This window comes from Phodopus roborovskii, unplaced genomic scaffold (assembly GCF_943737965.1).
Source record: "Phodopus roborovskii unplaced genomic scaffold, PHOROB, whole genome shotgun sequence".
Classification (NCBI taxonomy): Eukaryota; Metazoa; Chordata; class Mammalia; order Rodentia; family Cricetidae; genus Phodopus; species Phodopus roborovskii.
The window spans coordinates 18,566,317-18,587,917 of record NW_026126407.1 but is presented as its reverse complement, the minus strand read 5'-3'; the positions used below and the strand labels follow the sequence as shown (position 1 = coordinate 18,587,917).

The 21,601-nt window shown below is 41.3% G+C and overlaps 2 protein-coding genes across 26 annotated transcripts in view; one reads left to right on the top strand and one right to left on the bottom strand.

Annotated features, from left to right (window-relative positions):
• The window catches only part of Ttc19 (tetratricopeptide repeat domain 19), a 28,759-nt gene extending 16,797 nt beyond the window's left edge, over window positions 1–11,962 (top strand). The window contains exons 8-11 of one of the 2 annotated variants that reach the window (XM_051180441.1): window positions 7,929–8,083; window positions 9,663–9,825; window positions 10,653–10,800; window positions 11,786–11,962. In XM_051180441.1, the coding sequence (XP_051036398.1) occupies window positions 7,929–8,083; window positions 9,663–9,825; window positions 10,653–10,786 (452 nt within the window). In that variant the 3' untranslated portion in view covers window positions 10,787–10,800; window positions 11,786–11,962. Of the gene's footprint in view, window positions 1–7,928; window positions 8,084–8,613; window positions 8,723–9,662; window positions 9,826–10,652; window positions 10,801–11,785 lie in introns of those variants that run through there. The other variant, XM_051180442.1, reaches the window with a different exon arrangement.
• A 374-nt stretch (window positions 11,963–12,336) lies between these two features.
• The window catches only part of Ncor1 (nuclear receptor corepressor 1), a 143,110-nt gene continuing 133,845 nt past the window's right edge, over window positions 12,337–21,601 (bottom strand). For 23 of the 24 annotated variants that reach the window (XM_051180412.1, XM_051180411.1, XM_051180419.1 and 20 more), the window contains 4 exons: window positions 18,417–18,470; window positions 17,977–18,198; window positions 16,416–16,592; window positions 12,337–14,746 (listed from right to left, as the gene is read on the bottom strand). In XM_051180412.1, coding sequence (XP_051036369.1) covers window positions 14,559–14,746; window positions 16,416–16,592; window positions 17,977–18,198; window positions 18,417–18,470 — 641 coding nt within the window. In that variant the 3' untranslated portion in view covers window positions 12,337–14,558. The remainder of the gene's footprint in view (window positions 14,747–16,415; window positions 16,593–17,976; window positions 18,199–18,416; window positions 18,471–21,601) is intronic. The other variant, XM_051180428.1, reaches the window with a different exon arrangement.

Here is a 21,601-nt window from a genome sequence, read left to right as displayed (position 1 = left end):
GGTTTATAAACATAAAAATCACAAACATTTTCTGCCAAGTTATAGCTATAACTTTCACCAGTCAGAAATCAAAGATTAGGGACGTTGTGTGTTCCATCATTGTCAACTGACATACAATGCAAGCTTTTCAGTCTAACCAATCAGATTCATTTGTTCCTTCTGTTGTTAGGGACAGCCATAATGTTTCAGTAGATCTGTTTCAGTAGAACTAAAGATACATAATGACTATTTCCATGGTTTAGGGAGGCAGTTGATTGGCTATTGGAAAGTTCTCAGCTCCCCTAGGGCTTGGGAACCTGAACTTATTTCACCCTACAGGTAAAATGGAGTCTGAAGTCAAAATGCCAGTACTCAGGCCAAAGAGCTTTTGCCTGCTCCTTGTCTCGTGACTAATGTGATGAATCCTTGTCTAGGGGCTCAAATAGGTATTGTACTGTGCCCTTTGAATCATGAGCTTGACAGCACCTATCTGATCTTGAACAAAGCATGCAATGGCATTGATAGCACAGGGAACAAACAGCAAACAAGGGACAGGAAGATTAGGGGACCTATTAAACATGTGACGAGGATTGTCAATCAGGAGGACCAGTAGAAAAGTGATTCGTACCAGTTGGAACTTTGTTTTCTTTCCTCCTCCCTAGTGAGGAGATTTTTCTGTAACTTTTGTTAGGGTCTCTTTAGTAAAGCCTGAATGGTTGGCACAGAAGCAGTGTGGTTCTCTCAGGACCATGCATAAACCTCCTTCCTCCATAAAGAAAAGTAAGCCCAGTCCATGGTAGTTTTGCAGGACCAGATGGAAGAATGGAGGTGAGAAATGTCTCTGTTGGTTTATTCGCTTAGGACCTGCAAGTGACGATCCCCAGTGATTAAGGCTGCTGTACCAAGAGCTATTGACCCTGCAATCCCTGCTCCTATCAGGAAGGGACAAGTATAGGAGGTGTCCTCCTAGTGTGTAGTAAGCCTGTAGTCCTCATATGCATTCTATCTGCCTCCCTGTCATAGTGCAGAACTTGGGGCATATGAACTAATACAAAGCTCAGGCTTATCTTTCTTTCAATGAAATGTCCTAGGGAGAGGCAGGGTATCAAGCCAGAAATACAGGCAAAGCAAGAGGGTGTTTTGGTTTAAGGCAGACCATTTGGTGTTAGGGAGGGCATAAGTGCTAGAGTTTGTATAAATCAAAGAGTAGGGTGATATTGCTAGAAGGTGTTGAAAGAATGAAAACAGGTTCCCTCTCCCTCCCCCAAAGTTAGTTTGGGTGTCCATGGACAAAGAGCTTGGGAGGATGCAGGGGTAACTATTCTGAGGGTTGATGGGGTGCATTCTTTGAGGGCTATCCCAAATGTAAAAGGGAGGTTTGGGGTCTAGCCAAAGCCAACAATCACTTATGAAGCTAGGATGGTTGGCTTTCAAGTAAGCATATGTATATTGATTTTCCTATGCAGTGTTATGAGCAGGTTTTCCCGCCAGCCTGGTCTCACAGCCGTGCCAGCCCAAAATAACACACAGAGACTCTGTATTAGTTATAATGCTGTTGGCCTATTACTAACATTTCTTATTGGCTAGCTGTGTCTTAAATATTAATCCATTTCTATTAATCTAAATATTTCCATGTGGTCTTATCTTACGGAGAGAGGACCCGAAATTCTTCTCTCAATGTCCTATATCTTGAATCTCCTCCCTACTACTTCCTCTCTCCTCCTTGTCTCCTAGTCCCGGCTATATTGCTTTCCTATTGGCCAACAGTGCTTTATTCATTAATCAATAAGAGAAACATTTACAGAGTGACATATCCCATCAAAGCAGGGTGATTTCTCCAGCAGAGCAGTATCTGAAAGAGAAAGGAGGGCATTGACCACAGGGATTGGGACTGCTAATAGCTGGGATCTGGCTTCCTTTGACCACAGGGGTTGAGGCTGGTGATGCCTGGCGCCCATGGGTCTGGTGATGCCTGGGACCCCATTGGTCTGATGATGACTGGGGTGCATAGGTCTGGTGATAGCTGGGACCCAATAGGTCTGACCTCCTTTTGGGGAAGAAGAGGCTGATCTTTTATTTTTACCAGAGGCCCCATGGGTCTAGGAGGACTGGGCAAAAGCTAGTTTCTAGATGGTAAATTCCATTCCTGGGTCTTTGCCTAGATTGTATGCTGTCATTACCCCTTTCCATCTAAAGGGGGGAAATAAATCCCAATGTTCAAGAGTATTTATGGGGGGCTGAAGAGATGGCTCAGTGGTTAAGAATACTAGCTGGTCTTCCAGAAGTCCTGAGTTCCATTCCCAGCAACCACATGATGACTCACATCCATCTATAATGAGATCTGGTGCCATCCTCTGGCCTACAGAGATACATGCAGGCAGCACACTGTATACGTAATAAATAAATCTTTAAAAAAAGAAAAGAGTAATTATGGTGAGATTGCATGTCCTGGAGACAACACAGGAAGAGTTTTCTATGTATTCATCCCTATTGATTCCCCATCCAGAGGCCCAGGTCTCACATTCCCGTAGTCACAATAAAGCTGACCTTCAGTGGTACATGTGGACCCCCATAATGCTGGGTAGACAAAATATTGTCTGCCCCAAAGTTTTCTTTCTGTTCCCACCCAATGGTCCAATCACCCTCAGGATATTTTTCCTTTTTGAGATGCATAGAAGGTAACCCCTCTACCCTCTAGTGGACTATAGGATAAAAAGGTCCAGTTTAAATTTGGGGGCTGAGACATAAGTCTCCTATCTTATTTCAGAAATGATCTGTCTTATTTGGGTTTTTGAACAGAGATATAGTTTGGGCTAGTAATGCTCCACACAGTGTAATTTTGGTAGGCATGGGGCAAACAACATTATCATTAAGAAGGCTGAGAAATGTCTTTTATCTTTAGAAAGTCCTTGGGGTCTTGGTGAATTCTTCATCACTGGGCTCTTGCTTCTTGGGTTTCTTGGACAGATCAGATCCAAATTTAATCTGTGAGTGATGGATCTGAGGCTTGATGCTATTGACCTTTATGATTGTTAGGTGGTTAAGATCACAGTATGAGGTGTCTTCTAGTGAGGAGAAATGATTTCAGCTTGATGTTGTGGGATCCACGTGAAATTACCAGGTCTGAACAGGTGGGACTGTAATAGTTTAGGACAAAAGGCATCTCTATCAATCCTTTGGTGGGAGGAATGGAGGGCCTGGATAAACCAAAGCAGGTGGTGGTTAGAAATTCCAGCTAGAGCCTCTTGGCTCCGTATGAGATGGAGACCGTGGAGATGGGGAGTTGGCTCCCATAAAGGATTTCACAAGGTGTTAGTCTGAAAAGGTAGGGGGTGTTATGAGCCCCAAGTAGGGCCATGGGAAGGAGCATGGTCCAGTCTGTACCAGTCTCCAGGGTCAGTTTGATCAAGGTTTCTTTTAGGGTCTATTCTTCCTTTCTAGCTGACCTGAGCTTTAGGCTCTGTAAGCACAGTGAGTTTTCAATCAATCCCTAACATTCTAACAATTTCCTGAGTGAGCTGAGAAATAAAAGCAGGGCCATTATTGTACCCTGGGGCCACAGGCATCCCAAATTGTGGGATAATCTCTTCTAAAAGCTTTTATTCACTATCTGGGCAGTTTCCTTTTTACTAGGAAATGTTTCAGTCCAGCCATAGACTATCAACCTTAACCAATAAATATTTAAAGCCAAACCTGCCAGGCCTTACTTACCCTTGGTGAAGTTGATTTCCCAAAACCTTCCAGGAGCTATATCCCTTTCTCTTTTGCTTTGTCCTGTTTCTTTGTGAATTTTGGCGTTAGTTTGTTGCCAAGATAGGGGGTTGGTAGTAATATCCTTTAAAAGACTAGTTAGCTCAGGGATAAAATAGATGTAACTAAGTAGCAACTGTCTTTTACTAGGTGGGTCCCTTGATAGAGCTGCAGAATCAAGTGTCTACCCATAGATCTTGGCAGTATCAGGCAGCCATCAGCTGCCTTTATCCATTTTCCTCCTTGATATCCATTTTTGGCCTGTCTCCGGGTATCCTCATCCTCAGGACCATATAGTGGGTCCTGGAGCAAGCAAAGTAGGCATTGAGGCCAGGACATTGCTGATCCCAATGATGGTCTTCTCTGCTCTTGTCAGGCAGCTTCATCTGCTTTTTTGTTTCCCATTTCCTCCTTTGTCCTTCATGATGGCTAGGGCAATGTATAATTGCCACTTTACAGGAGAACTGAAAGGCCTGGAGGAGATCTAGACTCTCCTGCTTGTTTTTAATAGTCTTTCTGTGGCTGTCAGGAGTCCCTATTCCAAGCATGTGACCCCATGGATATGAGCTGTGGCAAAGGCTTTACCTTTGCCCAGAAGCAGGGCTTCAGTGAGCTTGATCAGCTCTGCCTTTTGTGCTGACATGCTGGGTGGAAGGGCACTCTGCCACACTACCCTGTCCACTCTGCTTCCCCCATGATGCATTTGCCTTGTGCCATGTAACTGCTTCTATCTGTGAACATTTCAATATGGCATGAGATGCGAAACCCCCAACCCTACATAGTCAGGTTGCCCAGCCTATCTTGTAATTTGTCATTTTCTTACTGATTTGTAATGGCTTTCCTTGCTGCATTTTTATAGTGGTGTTCATGTTTTTAAATTCTTTCTGTAATTACAATTGATAAGCTTTATTGTTTCTTTCTCCATGTTCATTTCAGTACCCTTGTGTTTAATTCTTTTGACTAAAGAAATTAGAGCCAGCCACTCTGTTAGACACTGAACTGTAGTGACAGTGTTATGACCTCAGGAAGCTGACTTTCCAGTGGAGGAAAGACATAGTGAACATTTGCCAGTATGTTGATGATATGTCTGTGCTATGTAGATACTTTGTACATATGGGGGGGGTGGTAATGCTGCACATCATGTGACAATTTTGGGTCTGGCTGTCCATTTTGTACGAGTATGAAGGCCTTTCTGGATTCATAAGTACTCAGACCATTTACAGAGGCAATAGAAACTGAGCTCTGTGCTTTCCATTTGGGGTTTTAGCTAATTCCTAATGTGTGACCCTTGGGAACCCAGCTATGCCCAGCAGAAAGGTTCCCATTTATCAGTCATATACTAGGAAGTAAACACCTTGTTAGTCTTCTTTTCTCCTCTGTTAATTGTGTTCCAGGAAATGCTGAAGATGACCACAGTTGACTAAGGAAAGTTTCCGTATAGCAAAAATTCCAGGATGTTTCAGGTAGCCAGACAGCTTTAGTACTGTAGTCTTTCCTTTGTTTCCCTGGGTATGTATTAAGGTTTCTGTTGCTGTGCAGACATACCATGACCATGGCAACTCTTATAAAGGAAAACATTTAACTGGGCTGGCTTTAGTCGATTATCATCATGGTGGGACATGGCAATGTGCAGGCAGACATGGTGCTGGAGAAGGAGCTGAGAGTTCTACATCTTGATATGCAGTCAGCAGGAAGTGAACTGAGACACTGGATGTGACTTGAGCATATATATATGAGACTCAGAGCCCACCCCTACAGTGACACATTTCCTCCAACAAAGCCATACCTATTCCAACCAAGCCACACTTCCTAATAGTGCCATTTCCTAGAGCTTATGGGGGCCAATTTCATTCAAACTACCACCAGGTGCGGGGTATGAGCTAGGGAGGTACTGCTATGCCCAAGTTTTCTTAGAGATGATCTCTTACCAATGGAACTTCTATACTTACTTCATAGATGTAGATTGTTGCTGTAGCACTTCCTCAGATTCCTGTTCGACTCACTTTTCTATGCTAATGCAATACATATACTGAGCTGTTCTTGTACTCTAGATTTGAGAATTCCCTTTGCTTATATTTTAAGTATAGGCTTCTATAAAAAATCTTGGTTTCTTCATACACTGGCTTTAAGTAACATGTTTTTCTGTGATCAGAAATAATATGTGGAAGATATAATTAAAGTTTGGAGAAATGAATGTGCTCTTCATATTTCAAATGACCCTCTGGGCTCTTAAAAATGGGCTGAACTTCTTACTCAGTTTTTATTAAACTATCTGATTTTTATTTTCTTGTCTAACTTAGCAGTTCCTATATTTCAAAGGATCATGTTTCAATAAATAATTTCATGGGGCTTTAGAGTTGGCTGCATAGTTCAGAACCCTGTCTGCCTTCCAGAGGACTTGGGTTCCATTCCCAGCACCCATATGTCTGTAACTGCAGCTCCAGGAGATCTGATGCCCTCCCTTCTTCTGCCTCTGGGGGCACCACACATGCATGTGATGCACAGCATACATGCAGGCAAACACCTATATTCATAAATAAAAAGTAATGAAGATTCCTTTCTTAGAAAAAGAAGTCCTTTTGGGCCAGTGAAATAACTTGGAAGGTAAAGGCAGCTGCTTGAAGACTTGGTTTAATCACTGGGCCTCACAGGATGAAAGGAGAAAAGTTACTCACATAAGTTTACGTTAACCCACATACTACACTGCCATTACAATCATGTGGCCCCCATAAATAAGGGATTTTTTAAAAATTTATGTCATTTTTGTGCATTGTGTGAAATTTTCTCTTGACAGCAGGCAGAGAAGCCTTTTCATTATTTTTTATGGTGTATTCTCTCTCTCTCTCTCTTTCTCTCCCTCTCCTCCTTCTCCCTCTTCTCCCTCTCCTTCCCTCCTCCTTCTCTGGAGCTTGCTCTGTAGACCAGGCTGGCCTCAAACTCACCTGTCTCTGCCTCCTGAGTGTTGGAAATAAAGGCATGCACAACCACTGCCCGGCCTATTATTAACCTTTTATAATTAAACAAAAGCAAATTATTTTAGATTTGTGGTTTTTAAACTTCATTTCTTTTCACCTTTCACTATTTCATCACTCCAGCTGCTTTGCTCATCCACCACAGCTGCATTGTTTTATTTGAACTATCTCTGCAGTAACTGATCATAGTGTTACATAGTAACATACTGTTTTTTTTAACATTTTGTATGCCATTTGTCAATTTCCTGAAAACCTTAGAAGATGGAGAATAAATGGTAGCTCTGCTGGTAAATTTAAGTGAATATCTTTGGGTCTGTCTGATAGTTTTCTTGCCTAAAATTAGCTCATAAGCTGAGACTAGTTGCTCATGCCTGTATCTTTGTCCTCGGAAGGCTGAGGTAGGCTTGATAGAAGTTTGAGATCAGCCTAGGCTATAGGGAAAACACCCGAGCAGCCTGTTTCTAGTTCTTGGTGGGCTTCGATTGTTCTCACTCATTATGTCTCCTACATTATTCTGAGGTCTTACAAAGCTGAGACTGGGCTTGTTTTCTAGATCTGTAGCCTCATGTTTTTCATGTGGTATCAGAGGTATAAAGCTTGTAGTCAATTCAAAGTCCAGCCCTTATTCTTGGAAAATTGGATTCTGTCCTTTAAATTTGGCTTGAGACTAAATTTGACATGAGACCATTAAGAATTCTTACCGCGTTGTTTTTCTTATACACTAAAATAATTTTCATTGGTCCTAGACTTTTCATTATTAAGTCTTTGTACTTTGGGTTTATCTTAATCATCTTTTCTTTTCAGACAGGGTTTCTCTTTGTAACAGCCCTGGCTGTCCTGGAACTCACTCTGTAGACCAGGCTGGCTTTTAACTCAGAGATCCGCCTGCCTCTGCCTGCTGAGTGCTGAGATTAAAGGTGTGCGCCACCAAGCCCTGTGCTTAATCATCTGATTACTAGTTTCCAATGTTAAAATATTCAATATTTGAAGTGATCTGTAAACTCTTAAATTTATTCAGAATGGGGGTAAGGTTTTCCATGATTTCAGGCAGCCTAATTTGTCATTATTTTGTCATTGGTCCTTCCAGTTTCTTATAGTTTGTTTACCTAACTGACCTGACTGAGGCATTCAGTGGAACCTGGTGGCCACAATGAAGATGATTGGCTTCTTTTTTTCACCTTCATAAATAACTACTTCCTTCCCTTTATGCTTTTATTTCTCTCTTAGCGGAAGAGAAAGCCAATACCTACCTCCTCCTTGGCATGTGCTTAGATTCTTGTGCACGCTACCTGCTCTTCTCCAAGCAGCTATCACAGGCACAAAGGATGTATGAAAAAGCCCTGCAGATTTGTCAAGAAATACAAGGAGAAAGACACCCCCAGGTAAAGGAGGAGAGTGTTTCTGAGGGACAGTGCATGTAAGCCAGGCCTGGTGGAGCAGGTACTCTGAAGATGGGCCTCATGGTCACAGGTTCAAGGCTGCCTGGCCAAGTTAGTGAGATCCTTTGTCAAAAGCAGAAAAAGACAAAGGTCTGGGTATATTTCAGTGGTAGAGAGTTTGCCTACCGTTGGTGAGGCTCTAGATTCAGTGGCTATTATCAGTTATGGGTGTGGCCAGACTGAACTGTGTTGTGAGGGTATAAAGGTTTATATGCAGTCTGCTCACTTACTTTCCACCAGCTTTCACTGTTCCCAACTACTGCTTGTTTCATGAAGGGTTTGAGATTGCTGATCGTTGGTTGTGCATAGTCCCTTTTTGTATGAGTCATGGTTTATACAGTAGTCTTAGTATGAGGTAGATCTAACCCAGTGTCTGCTCTCAGAGCTTCAGAATGTGCAGCCTCATGGTTCACAATGGTCTGAAGACTCCCAATGAGAACCTTTTTTTTCTTTCCTTCGGTGCTGGGGATTAGCTTTGCACTGGCAAGTGCTCTACCATTGACCTGAATCTCCCCATACCAATTAGAAGCAACACCTTAACTACTATACTACAGAACCGTCTTCTATACCAGTCAGAACCTTGTAAGTAAATGTTAGTTAACATAGGAGTATCTTTGCCTCCTGTGTAACTGGGTGGTGGTGGCTCACGCCTTTAATCCCAGCACTTGGGAGGCAGAGACAGACAGAGCTCTGAGTTTGAGGCCAGCCTAGTCTGCACAGTGAGTTTCAGGACCACCAGAGCTACACAGAGAAACCCTGTCTCTTAAAAAAAAAATTTTTTTTTCTTTTTGGCTGGACTAGGGATTAAACCTAGGGCCTCATAATTCAAGGTACGGACTCTACTACTGTTCCAAGGCCATAGTCCTTAAAAAACAACTTTTAAAACCACGGTTAAAGAATATATAATTTTTCAAAGCAGGCAAAACAAAGCCTTGTTAGAAAACTAAAGAGTTGAGATCATCTCTGCTTCTTTGGCAAAATACATCCTTAGGGTAAGGAGTGGATGCTCTGTCTGAATGTCTGCAGCTCACCACACAAATAAGACTGAACATGGAATATTACGACTTAATGCAGAGGGCCTGGATGGCATATCATTGGGGACCAGTAAGAAGCAAACCGGAAATTCAGAGCTTAGGCTACCTCTTTCTCGATGTCAAAGTTTTAATGAGACCCTCCATTATACAGGTGATCCATTTCTTCTCAGTGAGGCTCAGGGTTATGGCAGGAATGCTTCTGTAATGCAAGGAGGTGCAGGAGCACTCCCTAGTGCTGGCCTCTCACTCTGACTTTGAATAGCCTGTTCCCTGTCTGCGTCTTTGTTACTCACTGAAGTATGGGACTGACATGGTCAGCGGAAATATGCATCAACAGATGCCTGCAGTTCACTCCTCTAGTTTTGTGGAATCCTAAAAAAGTTGAAGTTGTGTGTGTGTGTGCTTTTTCTCTGGCATGCGTGACAGACTTCAGGCGAATGCCCTTGTGTAGGTGTTTTTGTAAAGAAAACGCTACTTTCTTTTTCTAGACCATTGTGCTGATGAGTGACTTGGCTACTACTCTAGATGCACAGGGCCACTTTGATGATGCCTACATTTATATGCAGAAGGCGTCAGATCTGGCGAGAGAGATAAATCACCCTGAGCTGCACATGGTGCTCAGCAATCTGGCTGCCATCTTGATACACAGAGGTAGGTAGAGTGGAAACAGATTGCCTTCTCTGCTGGCCTTTGAAGTGAAACAGTTTTGGGGAGGGCAAATGACTATGAGGAAAACCCTAAATCAGTAAAGTTCTCAACCTGTGGACTGCAACCCCATTGGGAGTTAAACATCCCTTTATAGGGGTCACCTGAGACCATCGGAAAACATAAATATTTATATCACAACTTGAAACAGTAGCAGAATTACAGTTATGAAGTAGCAGTGAAAGTAATTTTATGGTTGGGGGTGACCACAACATGAGGAACTGTATTAAAAGATCAGAGCATTAGAAAGGTTGAAAGCCACTGCTCTAAGTTAAAAGACTAGCTAAGTAAGGGCAGAAAATGCAAGTGTGTTAATGTGCTCTTGCTAATTCACACCATTTCCTTAATTCTGCACATTTTGCAATGATAGGTTCTTATCTCTGTAGTGCTTTACAGATTCTTAAACAGGTACAATTCCTCAGTGCTCTGAACCCTCAGTATATTATAGTTTCCTGCTATTCCGTATTACCCAGGGTTTTACCTGAAGTGTCCATAAACCCAGGATTATAGGTTTCTATTACATGCACCACAATTGTGAAATCGTTGGCCAAGAGGAGGAGCCTATCACCATAAAGGGCATTGGTGATCCCACAGCACTAAGTGTCTTAGAGCCGACACCCACTCCAAGTTCCAGCTTCTCGAAACTATGATGAGGCAACATTAGATGTTATTCTAGAAGTGCCCAGTAAAATTGGACCCAAGTCTTCACTAGTAGTGCTTCCCTTTAGTCACTTTAAACCACATTTTCTTCTCCCGTCTTTGGGTTATTATAGAACGATACACACAAGCAAAGGAGATCTACCAGGAAGCACTGAAGCAAGCAGAGCTGAAAAGAGACGAGGTTTCTGTGCAGCACATCAGGCAAGAATTGGCTGAGCTGTCAAGAAAAAGTAGACTTTTGACTTAATTCTGTTAAACTATGTAAGTTCATTTGTTGTAGGGAGGGTGATCTCTAGTAGCCCAAAAGAGTGACTGTTCTTCAGTGTCTGGCCCCCAAGCAGTGGTTTGAGTCATTGTTGAAATTCAGCTTTCTTTAACTCAGCCTCGGTGAAGGAAAAGTTGTATACACTGCCATTTTTGTTCTACTTTGTGATGGTGGTGTTGGCTCCAACTTGGAGTCCTCCAACCTCATGTGCTGGGGTGTTGATAGGCAGGTGCCACTGTGCCTAGTCCTACTTTTGTTTGTAAAGGCACAACAGCTTTCACCCTATACTGACTGTGACTTATAAGGGTGTGGTGTGAAGTGGTTTTCCATTGCAACATGAAAGGGGGTCCATCCTGGTCTGAGAAAATTATGGACATGGCCAAGTTCTCCATAGTGTGGTCATTACACCTTCCATAAGATTTTGGTTCATGCTTTCTGATCTCTATCCATTTCTGGCAAAGAAGTTACTTGTCTGATGGCACAGGAGGATTTTGGTGAGTTTTTCTTATAATCTTTTATTGAAGCTTATTGAAGCATTGTGAGATTTAGTGAATGTAGGGGGGAAATTCTAGTTGGCCACCAGTAAGCAGCACTCACTTCTAAAGTAGAAGTAGGCACTTTATCACCTGTTTATATGTGCACTAAAATGGTGGTGGCAGAAAGACTGCACACATTAGTGCTGTCAAGCACTGGGCTTCCTTTATAGCCATAGTCACACAGTGGAGTGGAGCTGAACCTAGTTATAACAATGGTGACAGCACTGATGTGTGCCATTGGCAGTGTAGAACCACTGACCTGGATCCTACCCTCACTCTAGCTTTTTATTTGTAAGCTCTGTATACACATCTGTAAAATAGGAAAGTAATTACATTCTTTGATGACTAAAATGCATTGACTGTTATGCTGGGAGAAAAAAAAAACTATCACTGCCTCACATTACATACATACAATATACACGGATTGATGCTTTTACCTTTGCAGCCTGACAGATGGCCATTTGCCTGGGGAAAAGACAATTTTTCTGGGTGCCATGAAGGAACACTTGTGGTATTGGCATCCCCATGAAGGTGGGCAACGTGAGTAGGACTGGCCAATGGACATTGGTTCATATGCTTGTACTGGGAGAATCTTTATAAATAAACTAGAAACTACACAATATTGTTTGTATTCTAATAATCTTTGAATTATAGAAAAATAACTGAGTTACTAAAAGGAAAACCCTAAGCTCCAAATCCTCAGAATTTTGTGGTGTTCGGGACCAGTTCTCATCACCTTCTAAGCTTATTTACCACTTACTCCCTAGCTAACCAAGAATAACAAAAGATTTCAGTCACCTTTTTCTTTGAGAGTGTTTTACTGTTTTATAAGTCCAGAATTACCAGAAGTAAAGTCTTAGGATTTTTAATGCTCTGTGGTGATCGCCTCATGGTCCTGTGGCTAGGGAAATTGCAGTTTTCAGATAAATGGTCTGAGGCCTTTGTTCCCAGGAGCGTTCTTTTGCACTGTTATAAAAAAGGCAGTGAGACAAAGGGGACTGATCTCCTTTTACTGATTACAACTTTAAACAATTTACATTTAATTCCATGTTAAAGTTTGTTACTGGAGTTTTCAGGGCATAAGTGTATGTAAGACAAAAATTGCAACATATGAACATTTAAAGTGTAGTATAAAATTTCTCACTAAGCTGGAAAATTGTCAGAATATTTATTACCTCTACTGGAAGACCTTGATTTAGTTGTATGTGCATGTGTGAAAGTGTTGGCCCACAAAAAAAGTTACACCTTGATTTGTAGCTGACTGCTGAGTATCGGTGCTTGCTTTCTCCCTTAGTATTGCTTTTCTAGGTAAACTTGGTGAGGTTCTGTTGTAATTGTTTTGAACTAAGAAGTGATGCTGGATTTCATGTAGTATTGTGGTAAGCATGGAGCAAGTAGTCTTCAGATGGAGATACAAGAGCAGCAAGATAGGCTATTCTGTCCTAAAGAGAACCCAACCCGCAACAGCGAAAGACACTTAGGGTCAGCCATCATCATTTTTGGGGGCCAGTTGGCAAGATAATTTACTTAAGTTCTAGGCTATTACCAGAACTTGGCCGGGGGGGGGGGGGGCTTTCAGCAGTAAACTTAATCAAAACACTCAGTCTTCATTATGTTTATGACTACTGTAAAAGGACATGTTGAACACTATAAGTAATAAGAGTCCTGTCTTACTGTGTAGCCATGGCTGGCCTAGAACTCACCTTGTAATCCAGGCTAGCTTTATACTTTTAGTGATCTGCCTGCCTCCCAAGTGCTGGGATTAAAGGTGTGTGCTACCATGTGTGGCTCAAGTTTACTTTAATATCTCAAATGTCTGCCTTTGTTACTTGCTAAGTTATATGGCCAAATTTGAGCCTGTGTTTCCACCTAGTAAAAAAGGGAGATTGGAAACCAGGAGTACAGATGCTAAGCGGGGCTCAGGCCGTGGTCTAGAGATTTGAGTTCTAGAAGTTCAGGTCTTTTGAAAAGTCTGACCTGTTTTTCCCTTCTAGTTCTCTGTGGCATTATCCCCAAACCACTAGGTGTCTTTATGAAAGAAACCTGGACACAAGAAGGCTGTATGAAAGCAAATTCAAAAACACGGCAAGCATTCTTAATTAAAAAAATGATCCTCCAGTACCATAATTAGTTTAAAATAAATTCAGTCTTTAAATTACTTACACCTTGAAAACACTTTCCTCGTGTTCTGTAGAAGCCAAGTAGGCGTTGATGTAGGAAAGGACTATGTTTAATGGTTAGTTCAGGACACAGCATAAAACAAGCCTGGAAGACCGAGGTTCTGTACATGTATAGAGTGTATCTTTTTAACTCAGCCAGTATGTATTTGTTTGAAACCTGAGACACGAAGACTCTTCAAGTCACAAATGATGTACTGTAGCTATGGACAGGATAGTCAAATTTATTTCAGAACAAAAAAGCTGTGTTGGGCTGCATTAAATGCAGAATAATAATTAGGGGCATGGTTAAATTACCAGTGTGCATAAACACTGAGGTATACCTCAAATAATCCTTTAAACTTTAAAACTGAACTATAACATACCCATGCAGTAATATTTTTTTTTTCAGTGCTACTAATGAAGAAAGTAAAGCCTGCACTGGAAATTCACAATATGACAGTTCTGTTGCTCCTGCCCTTTGACCTCATTCAGGCTTTATGACAGGGTATGTGTTAAAAACCTAAACATTTTCACAAGATTTAAACATTACCTGGAAAGTTGAATTTAGAGGAAACAAAAGTACAATGCCCATGGCAGCCAGTACTTATAACCGCTGCGGGAGGTTGTTTAGAAGGCTGGGGTTAAAAAGATAGACAAAGATTTAAAAAATTACCCAATGTTGATGTGCTGATTTAAATTTAAGTACACCAGATACTACAGCAAGGGGATACACTGCAAAAAGGTCATCTATTTACAGAAGAGTGATTTAAAGACATCATGGTTTTCTTTACAAACAGATGTAAGAACAGGAATTGTCCACTTTTAAAAAACTCTACACTTCAACCCTCCTCCACTTACAAAATCCATTGAATTGCCTATATTAGAGGCAGGTGTTTTTGTTTTTGTCTTGTTTTTCCTCTCATTTGAGTTTCCAAATGAATTTCCATCATTTCTCCATCTGTGGCCCTGGCTCTCTTGAGAAGTCTCTGGGCACAAATCATAGGAGGGCTGAATCTTTAAATCTGAAATTAAAGCCAGAGTTCCGTCCTGTGCACAAGGTCAGTCGTCACTATCAGACAGTGTCTCATACTGTGCCGAGAGCAGTGGGGCAGGCTCCCGCTCCCAGATACGGTTCTGTTGATGGGAAGCTGCTTGGCTGATGGCAGATGGGGCACACGCGATCGGTGTTGGTGGTGTACTGCTGAGCATCCGCATGGTCAGAGGGTTGTAAGGGAACTGAGTAGAACCTGAGAAAAGGAAGAGGAGAATTTTAGTGTTGTTAGCATCTAATGCAGTATTTACAGGATGGGACAGGGCAGCAGTATTCTAGTAAAATGGTCTTGTGATACCTTGAAAACAGAATGGCAAGAAAAAGCCATCAACTGGTTTAATTCTAAAAAGGATATATAACACAAGTAACCACATGAGTAGGGATGATAGGTCTATGATATCACATCACTCATCTCTGCACGGGGAATCTAAGCAGAGAGCTACTAAATATTAAGCTGTAATTGGAGGAGCCTAGCCATACTAATTACTTTCCAGTAGAAATCAGAAATATAGGTCTCAGAATGTAGCAAGTACCCAGAAACTTTAGCAAGGCTGTATGACCTCTATGCAGTCTCACCAGGCTGACTTCAATGTGTATGAGATTTAAAATGGGGTACAGTAACAAGAACACCACTTGCCATTGTCATTTCTAGATACCTTCTATCATTTTAAAGTAAAAACATAAAACATGCATTTTATCAAGTCTTCTTCTCATGTAATAAAAAGAAAAATTCCCTAAAGTAATGGAACATTTGAACTAAGAAAACCACTGGGTGAAGGGAAAGGTAAGGGAAACGGGTATTGGGCAGGGAGGAAGAAAACAAAGTACACTGACACATTTATGTGTGAGGATGCAGTGAAGCAACCTTTTCTGTTATATGCTAACCAACTTGCTGATGTATGCATTGCTTCTATAAAAGACTACTAATACATAACCCCATAACACATGTCATTAGAAATTTAAAAGGCAGAAGCCTTGAAGTATACAGTTATAACTATGAAATTGTTAGACATACACAGGGGGAGAGGAATGAATGTGTATTAACCCATCGGGGGGGGGGGGGGGCTGTATACAATTGACTGAAACGCTAAAATCTACAGGTATCTTCCTTTCAAAAAAATGGCTACTTTAAAAATACTTAATTCTTGTATGTATTGTGTATGATCTATGTGGGCATTCTTGTGCCATGACATGGGTGAGGTCAAAGGACAACTTTTGGGAGATTTATGTGGTTGGATTGAACTCAGGCCATTAGGCCTGCAGTTACTTTACACTAAAGCTATTTTCATTATCTCACTGATGTTATGTTTTTAAAAGCACACGTGCACATGAGACATTTATAGAAATGTAACCTATAGACATGATGGCTTTTGTTAATGCTTCATGCTTCCTAGTTCTGATTTTGATTTCTTAGTAAAAACTAAAGGGGAGTCACCTCGGGTGACATTTCATCTGGGTATAATTCATGGGAGAGCTGAAACCAGTTATTTGCAAATACTAGTTACCAACTAGCACAGTGCAGAGACGAGGATGTATGGACTACCTAAATATAAATTATCTTGTGAAAAGTAGACCCAAGTAACAATACAGAAAGCTACAGTTCTGCCAGGCAGTGTAGCACACCTTTAATCCCAGTGCTAAAGACACAGAGGCAGACAGATCTGTGAGTTTGAGGCCAGCCTGGTCTACAAAGTGAGTTACAAGACAGCCAAGGCTACACAGAGAAATCCTGCCTCAAAAACCAAAAACCACAATTCTTACCCAAATCATAACATCTAATTCACAAGCAGATAATAGTAACAAAGCACCGACACAAATTGAATCTAATTTTTATCAGTTAAACAAGGCTCCTCAACACTCCCCACCTGTTGAAGAGGGCCTGTCTTCCCAGGCCCATCCTGGTGTCTGTCTGTGGTAATCACCTTCCGAATGTACAGAGGACACTGAAGAAGGCCGTTCAGTTCCTAAGTAGCTTTGCCCAGGAATAGGAGATTTAGACTTCCGACTGTTTGATTTGTTGATCAGCTTTGGTTTGCATACTCCTAAACGTGAAATTCAAGCTACTATATTAACTAAGTTAATTTAAGTTTTCAGTGACAACAACAACAAAGCCTACCAAAATACTTACTATATAATACCAAGGGAAAAAAACCAGAGTAATAGTAGCATGAATAATCCACATCCTGTGCTCAACTAAAGATGCAGGGTGTCTTTAAGGAGGAAGTACCCTATAGACTTAAGAGCATGGTGACTGCAGAAACACTGCTTGCCTTGAGTATAGGGAATGGTGATAAACATATGCTTCCCTTGCCCCTGCCCCTACCTCAATTTAAGAAAAGCAAGTAGAGGACTTAGGCCACTGGTTGTATGTAAAGGGCAGACTGCAGCAGACATGCCTTCTACTCCAGGATCACGGCAGATACTCTGCAAGACTCCCTGGATCTTTCTAAACCCCAACCCCTCCCCAAAGTACAGCACCGAGACACACATGACTGGGTTCTATAACAAAAGTAAAAAGAGGAGGAGGAGGAAGAACTCGCATCACTTAGCACATTTTTCTCAGCCCCGGGAGTTTTACCCTACCCCAAGTGCACATAGCTAGTACCATTTGAACTCCTTAATAGTTGCCAAATAATCTTAAAATACAGAAATATACAACCAATAAAAATTAGAAAGACTTGATAATACCTTCAAAGTTACTACGTATAAGTTGTAGGGGAGGGAGAAACAAACACCAGACACTCATTGCTTTAACCCTTTTCTTAGCCACAGAAAAATTTTTACCAGAAAATGGGAAATAAACCTAAAAACCATTAAGAGATAACTTGATGTAAATACTAAAAGCATAGTGTTCCTAAGTTTGTTTGCTGGTTTGATTTATAGGTTGTAAATGATTGCTAATACACACCTTGTGTTTGTTTGCAAAAGACCTTTTGAATAATTCATATCCATCCAATGGCTTTGGTGGTTTTAAACAAATATTTTAGAAAATTATTTTGTCTGGGATTCATGAGGCTTTAAAAGAAAAATTATTGTGTCTGGGGAATGTGGGGTAGGGGTGCAGGTGTCAGTTCTTCTGCCCTTTTGGTCCTGGGGATCAAGCCCAGGTGGACAGCATTGGTGACCCATGCCTTTGCCATTGTGGGGTTTTGCTCCATTTCTGAGGCCTCTTCTGTGGGTTGCAGCTACATTGATATTTGACCACATTTATTGAAATAGCAAATGGCATAGCAAAAACAAAAACACCACTGCGGCTGAAGAGGTGGTGCAGTAGTTAGTTAAGAACCCCAGGTTAAAATCCTTGCAACTTACGTAGTGGTTCACAACCTTCTGAACTGGAGTTCAAGTGGATTAACATCCTCTTCTAGTTCTCAGTGATGCATCACAACTTAAAGTAGCAGCAGAACCCTGAAATAAAAACCTTACCTGAATGAGGTGATGGGTCCCCTTCATCTCTCCGTGTGTCACTGCTGGTCACAACTGAGGTGCTGGCACTACCAGGCACAACTCCTACAGGTTGGGGCATGACAACACCATGATCTTCAACTTTATCATCAAAACTTCCCATTAGAGCCTTTCTGATGATGTCTTCTAGACCAAGATTACTGGCAGGATCAGCAAAAGAATGGCTTCTTGAACTAACTGCACCTGAGGAGACAAGGCAGTGTACTGCTGCTTGTTTCTGAGGCAGATCACAGCACAGTGAAACAAAGAGAAAACCTGGGCTCTCCAACACTCAGATACTACTGAGGATGACCTAGCATGATGCTGAGAAACTTCACGGTTAATTGCAGCACTCAGCAGCGTCATCCCTACTATTTCTTTGTTGTGCTCACTCTTCAGCAAGTATGTAGAACTCTTCTTACCTGATGTAGTAACTGCTGGCAGATTGAAGATCTCAGTTCCTGGCTGTGCAGCTGCTGCATTCAAACAAATCTTTAGGTTAACTGAGATGAGATAATCATGATACAGTCTCAAGAAATTCTAGAATAAAACTAACCTTTTGATTTTCTACATTTATGTGCAAATGAAATGAAAATTCTTGGGGCAGGGAAGATATTAAATAAAATCAGGTCATGTAGAAAACTCAAAACACAAGATAAGTCATAAAAGACAAAGAAATAGTACATTGTGGACGGCAAAGCAAACAAACAGGAAAAAGTCATTTGCAAAACAGGAATCCAGGCTTCCTAGGAATGGAGACTTGAACTTGAGACACCCTGAAATGTATCAATAGTCAAAATTGAGAGTGGAAGGATAGTGTGGAAGCAACTCGCTACCAGAACTAAGTTGAAACTTTGTGCCCTCAGGATGTTCCCTGGATTTAAAAAAAAAAAAAAAAAAAAGTCTGCCTTGATCCTTCATTAATTCCTGGGATCTATGCAATTTATAATTTTCAGCTTGACTAAAAATGAAATGAAAACCACCTATAAAGCATTTTGTGCCTGAAGGGGAAGGGACCTGGAGACACAAGTTGTTTCTATCATCACTTCTTTTTTGCTGCTGAGAATGTTAAAAGGAGAAGTCAATTTTGGAAGTAAGAAGATGCCTAAATGATACCTGAGCACTATACACTACGGGAGAATAGACTTCCACCTAAGGGTGAGAGCTATTTATGAAGAACACATGTACCTAGAAATTAATATTCTTGATAGAGCAGTTTAAGACTGACAAGGATGGGGGTGGGGTGAGGACCCTAACAGCAGGATGGACTGTAGCATAGCAACTACAACAACCTGACTTCCAAAGACAACACAGTGGGCAAAGTCAGCCTGAAATAACACAAAGTTTGTAGAACTTACTTACTGAACCATTACTGACTGAACCATACTAGAGTAAAAAGCAATAAAAGATGACCCCCTGAGAAAGGGTATGGTGGCACATACCAGCCCAGCACTCAGAAGGCAGAGGCAGAAGAATTTCTGTGCCAGAATTAAAGACCCTGTCTCAAAAAGGCAGATGAATATAATTCAAACAATTGCTAATACCAAACACTCAGAATAAGGCTCTCCCTTCACTTCAGAGCTTACAGTTAAGTGTGCTACTTTCATATATAGATCAGAATGTCCTGGTAATTTAGTAAAATGAAATTTCCTATTTGTTTTTAAAAATATAGATGGGCTCTTAAGTAGCCTTGGCTGTCCTAGAATTCCTATTTTCTAAATTCTTGGGGCCTTATAATTTACATACTTAAGCCCTCAGAGAGTCACAGTGCAGTGTGAGGCCTCCTTGTCTTGAAGGAGATGTGACAATTGCTTATAAATGATAGGAAAGAAAGCACCTGAGAACTGGCTCAACACGGGACAAGAAATTAGCAGATTGAGGTTACCCGGTTATGAAGATTAAGAACTTTGTGTGGGGAGCAGAGTGGATGTTTGGTTTTATAAAAGACCCAGCAATATACTCTAGATACAATAAAAAGCTGGGTCAGGTGGGAGCAATGTATGCCCTTAATCTCAGCACTCAGGATCCCTGGGAGTTCCAGGCCAGCCTGGCCTACAAAGTGAGTTCCAGGACAGCCAAAGTTGTTGCACAAAGAAACCCTGTCTCAAAAAAACAAATAAAAGCTGAACTTCAGACACAAGTCCACAGAATTTTTTTTTTTTTTAAAGTATGAAATTCTGTTTTAAATGCCCGCAAATCACAGTGTATAAGGGAAAAGGTGTTGAGAGCCCTGGAGAAAATAAGGACCAAGCTGAATTGAAGAAAATAGAAATGTCCCAAAAAGTCACAATCTGAGGAACTGAAAAGCTAACTCTGCAAAAGGGAGGTGGCACACTGTCACAACTGTGAAGCCACCAGTAAAGTGAGTGCTAAAAAACAATGCCACTGTTCTGTCCCACAGGAAAACAAATTGAGACAATCGAAACAATTTTCTTGGCTTTGGGTTCTCAGTAAGGAAAGATTCAGTGGCCCTAGAACCGCTGGTTATTTAATACAAATTCCTTTTTCTATAGTCAGAGCTTTTACATTATAGATTAGATAGATAGATCGATCCCAGGTTTTCAGGGCTGGAGAGATGGCTCAGTGATTAATTTTTCTTCCAGAGGACGTGGGTTTGATTTCCAGCATCCATGAAGCTTACAGCCAGTTTTAACTCCAGTCCCACGGGGTACAATGCCCTCTTCTGTCCCTTATGAGTATGGCACGTGGTACACAAACATGCAAGGAAGAACAGCCATGCACGCAAAATTAAAATAACCCCAGACTCTAACACCGTTTTGTTAGTTTTGGCCTTAAGACCCCAACACACTATCTCCTATCAGGTAACTGTCAACCTAAACACTTGTGAGACCACCTATCAACATAGACCTCAGTTTAGTAAATGCCTGCTGAATGACCAGTTTGCTGAGGACCTGTGAAAAATACCATCAAAGGAAAAGCTATCAAGTGGTCTCATGAGCTCATAACATGCTTTGTCAAGAATTTCCTCCCCACTAGTCAGACAAGACAAAAGCTAGAGAGTGAAATGGTCCCCAATAGCCTGCTGGCCCTTGCTCGGCCTGTGTGTCTATGCTTGGAAAGGTCACCTCTAGGTTAAGACTGTGTACAAGGGCTAGAGATGGTTCTGAGTTCAATTCCCAGCAACCACATGGTGGCTCACAACCAGCCGTAAAGAGATCTGGTTGCCCTCTTCTGGCCTGGAAGTGTACATACAGGCAGAACACTATACATATAATAAACCTTTAGGAAAAAAGACTGTACATGAAAGCACTGATTTGTTTTGCTGGTGATGTTTGAAGAACTATAAATAGATGAAACTGTTGAAGACTGGAGATCAAAAGCTTGTAATGGTAGTGTTTCTAATAATGGGGTGGGTAGCTTGATCATTCTGTAAGTCTGACAGTTCTGGTCAGCATTCTACAATTTGTTACCACTTAAAGAGAATCCAGGGCATTCCTATCTTGAAAATCCTTCCACTTTTGAGGAGTTATTGCTCACTTTTCTATGGTCTATATTTGCTGTACTAAAATGAAGAAAAGGGAGGAAAGATACATCTAATAATGTAGAGACAAAGTAGGTTCACAATGAGAAAGGGGGGGCTCATTCT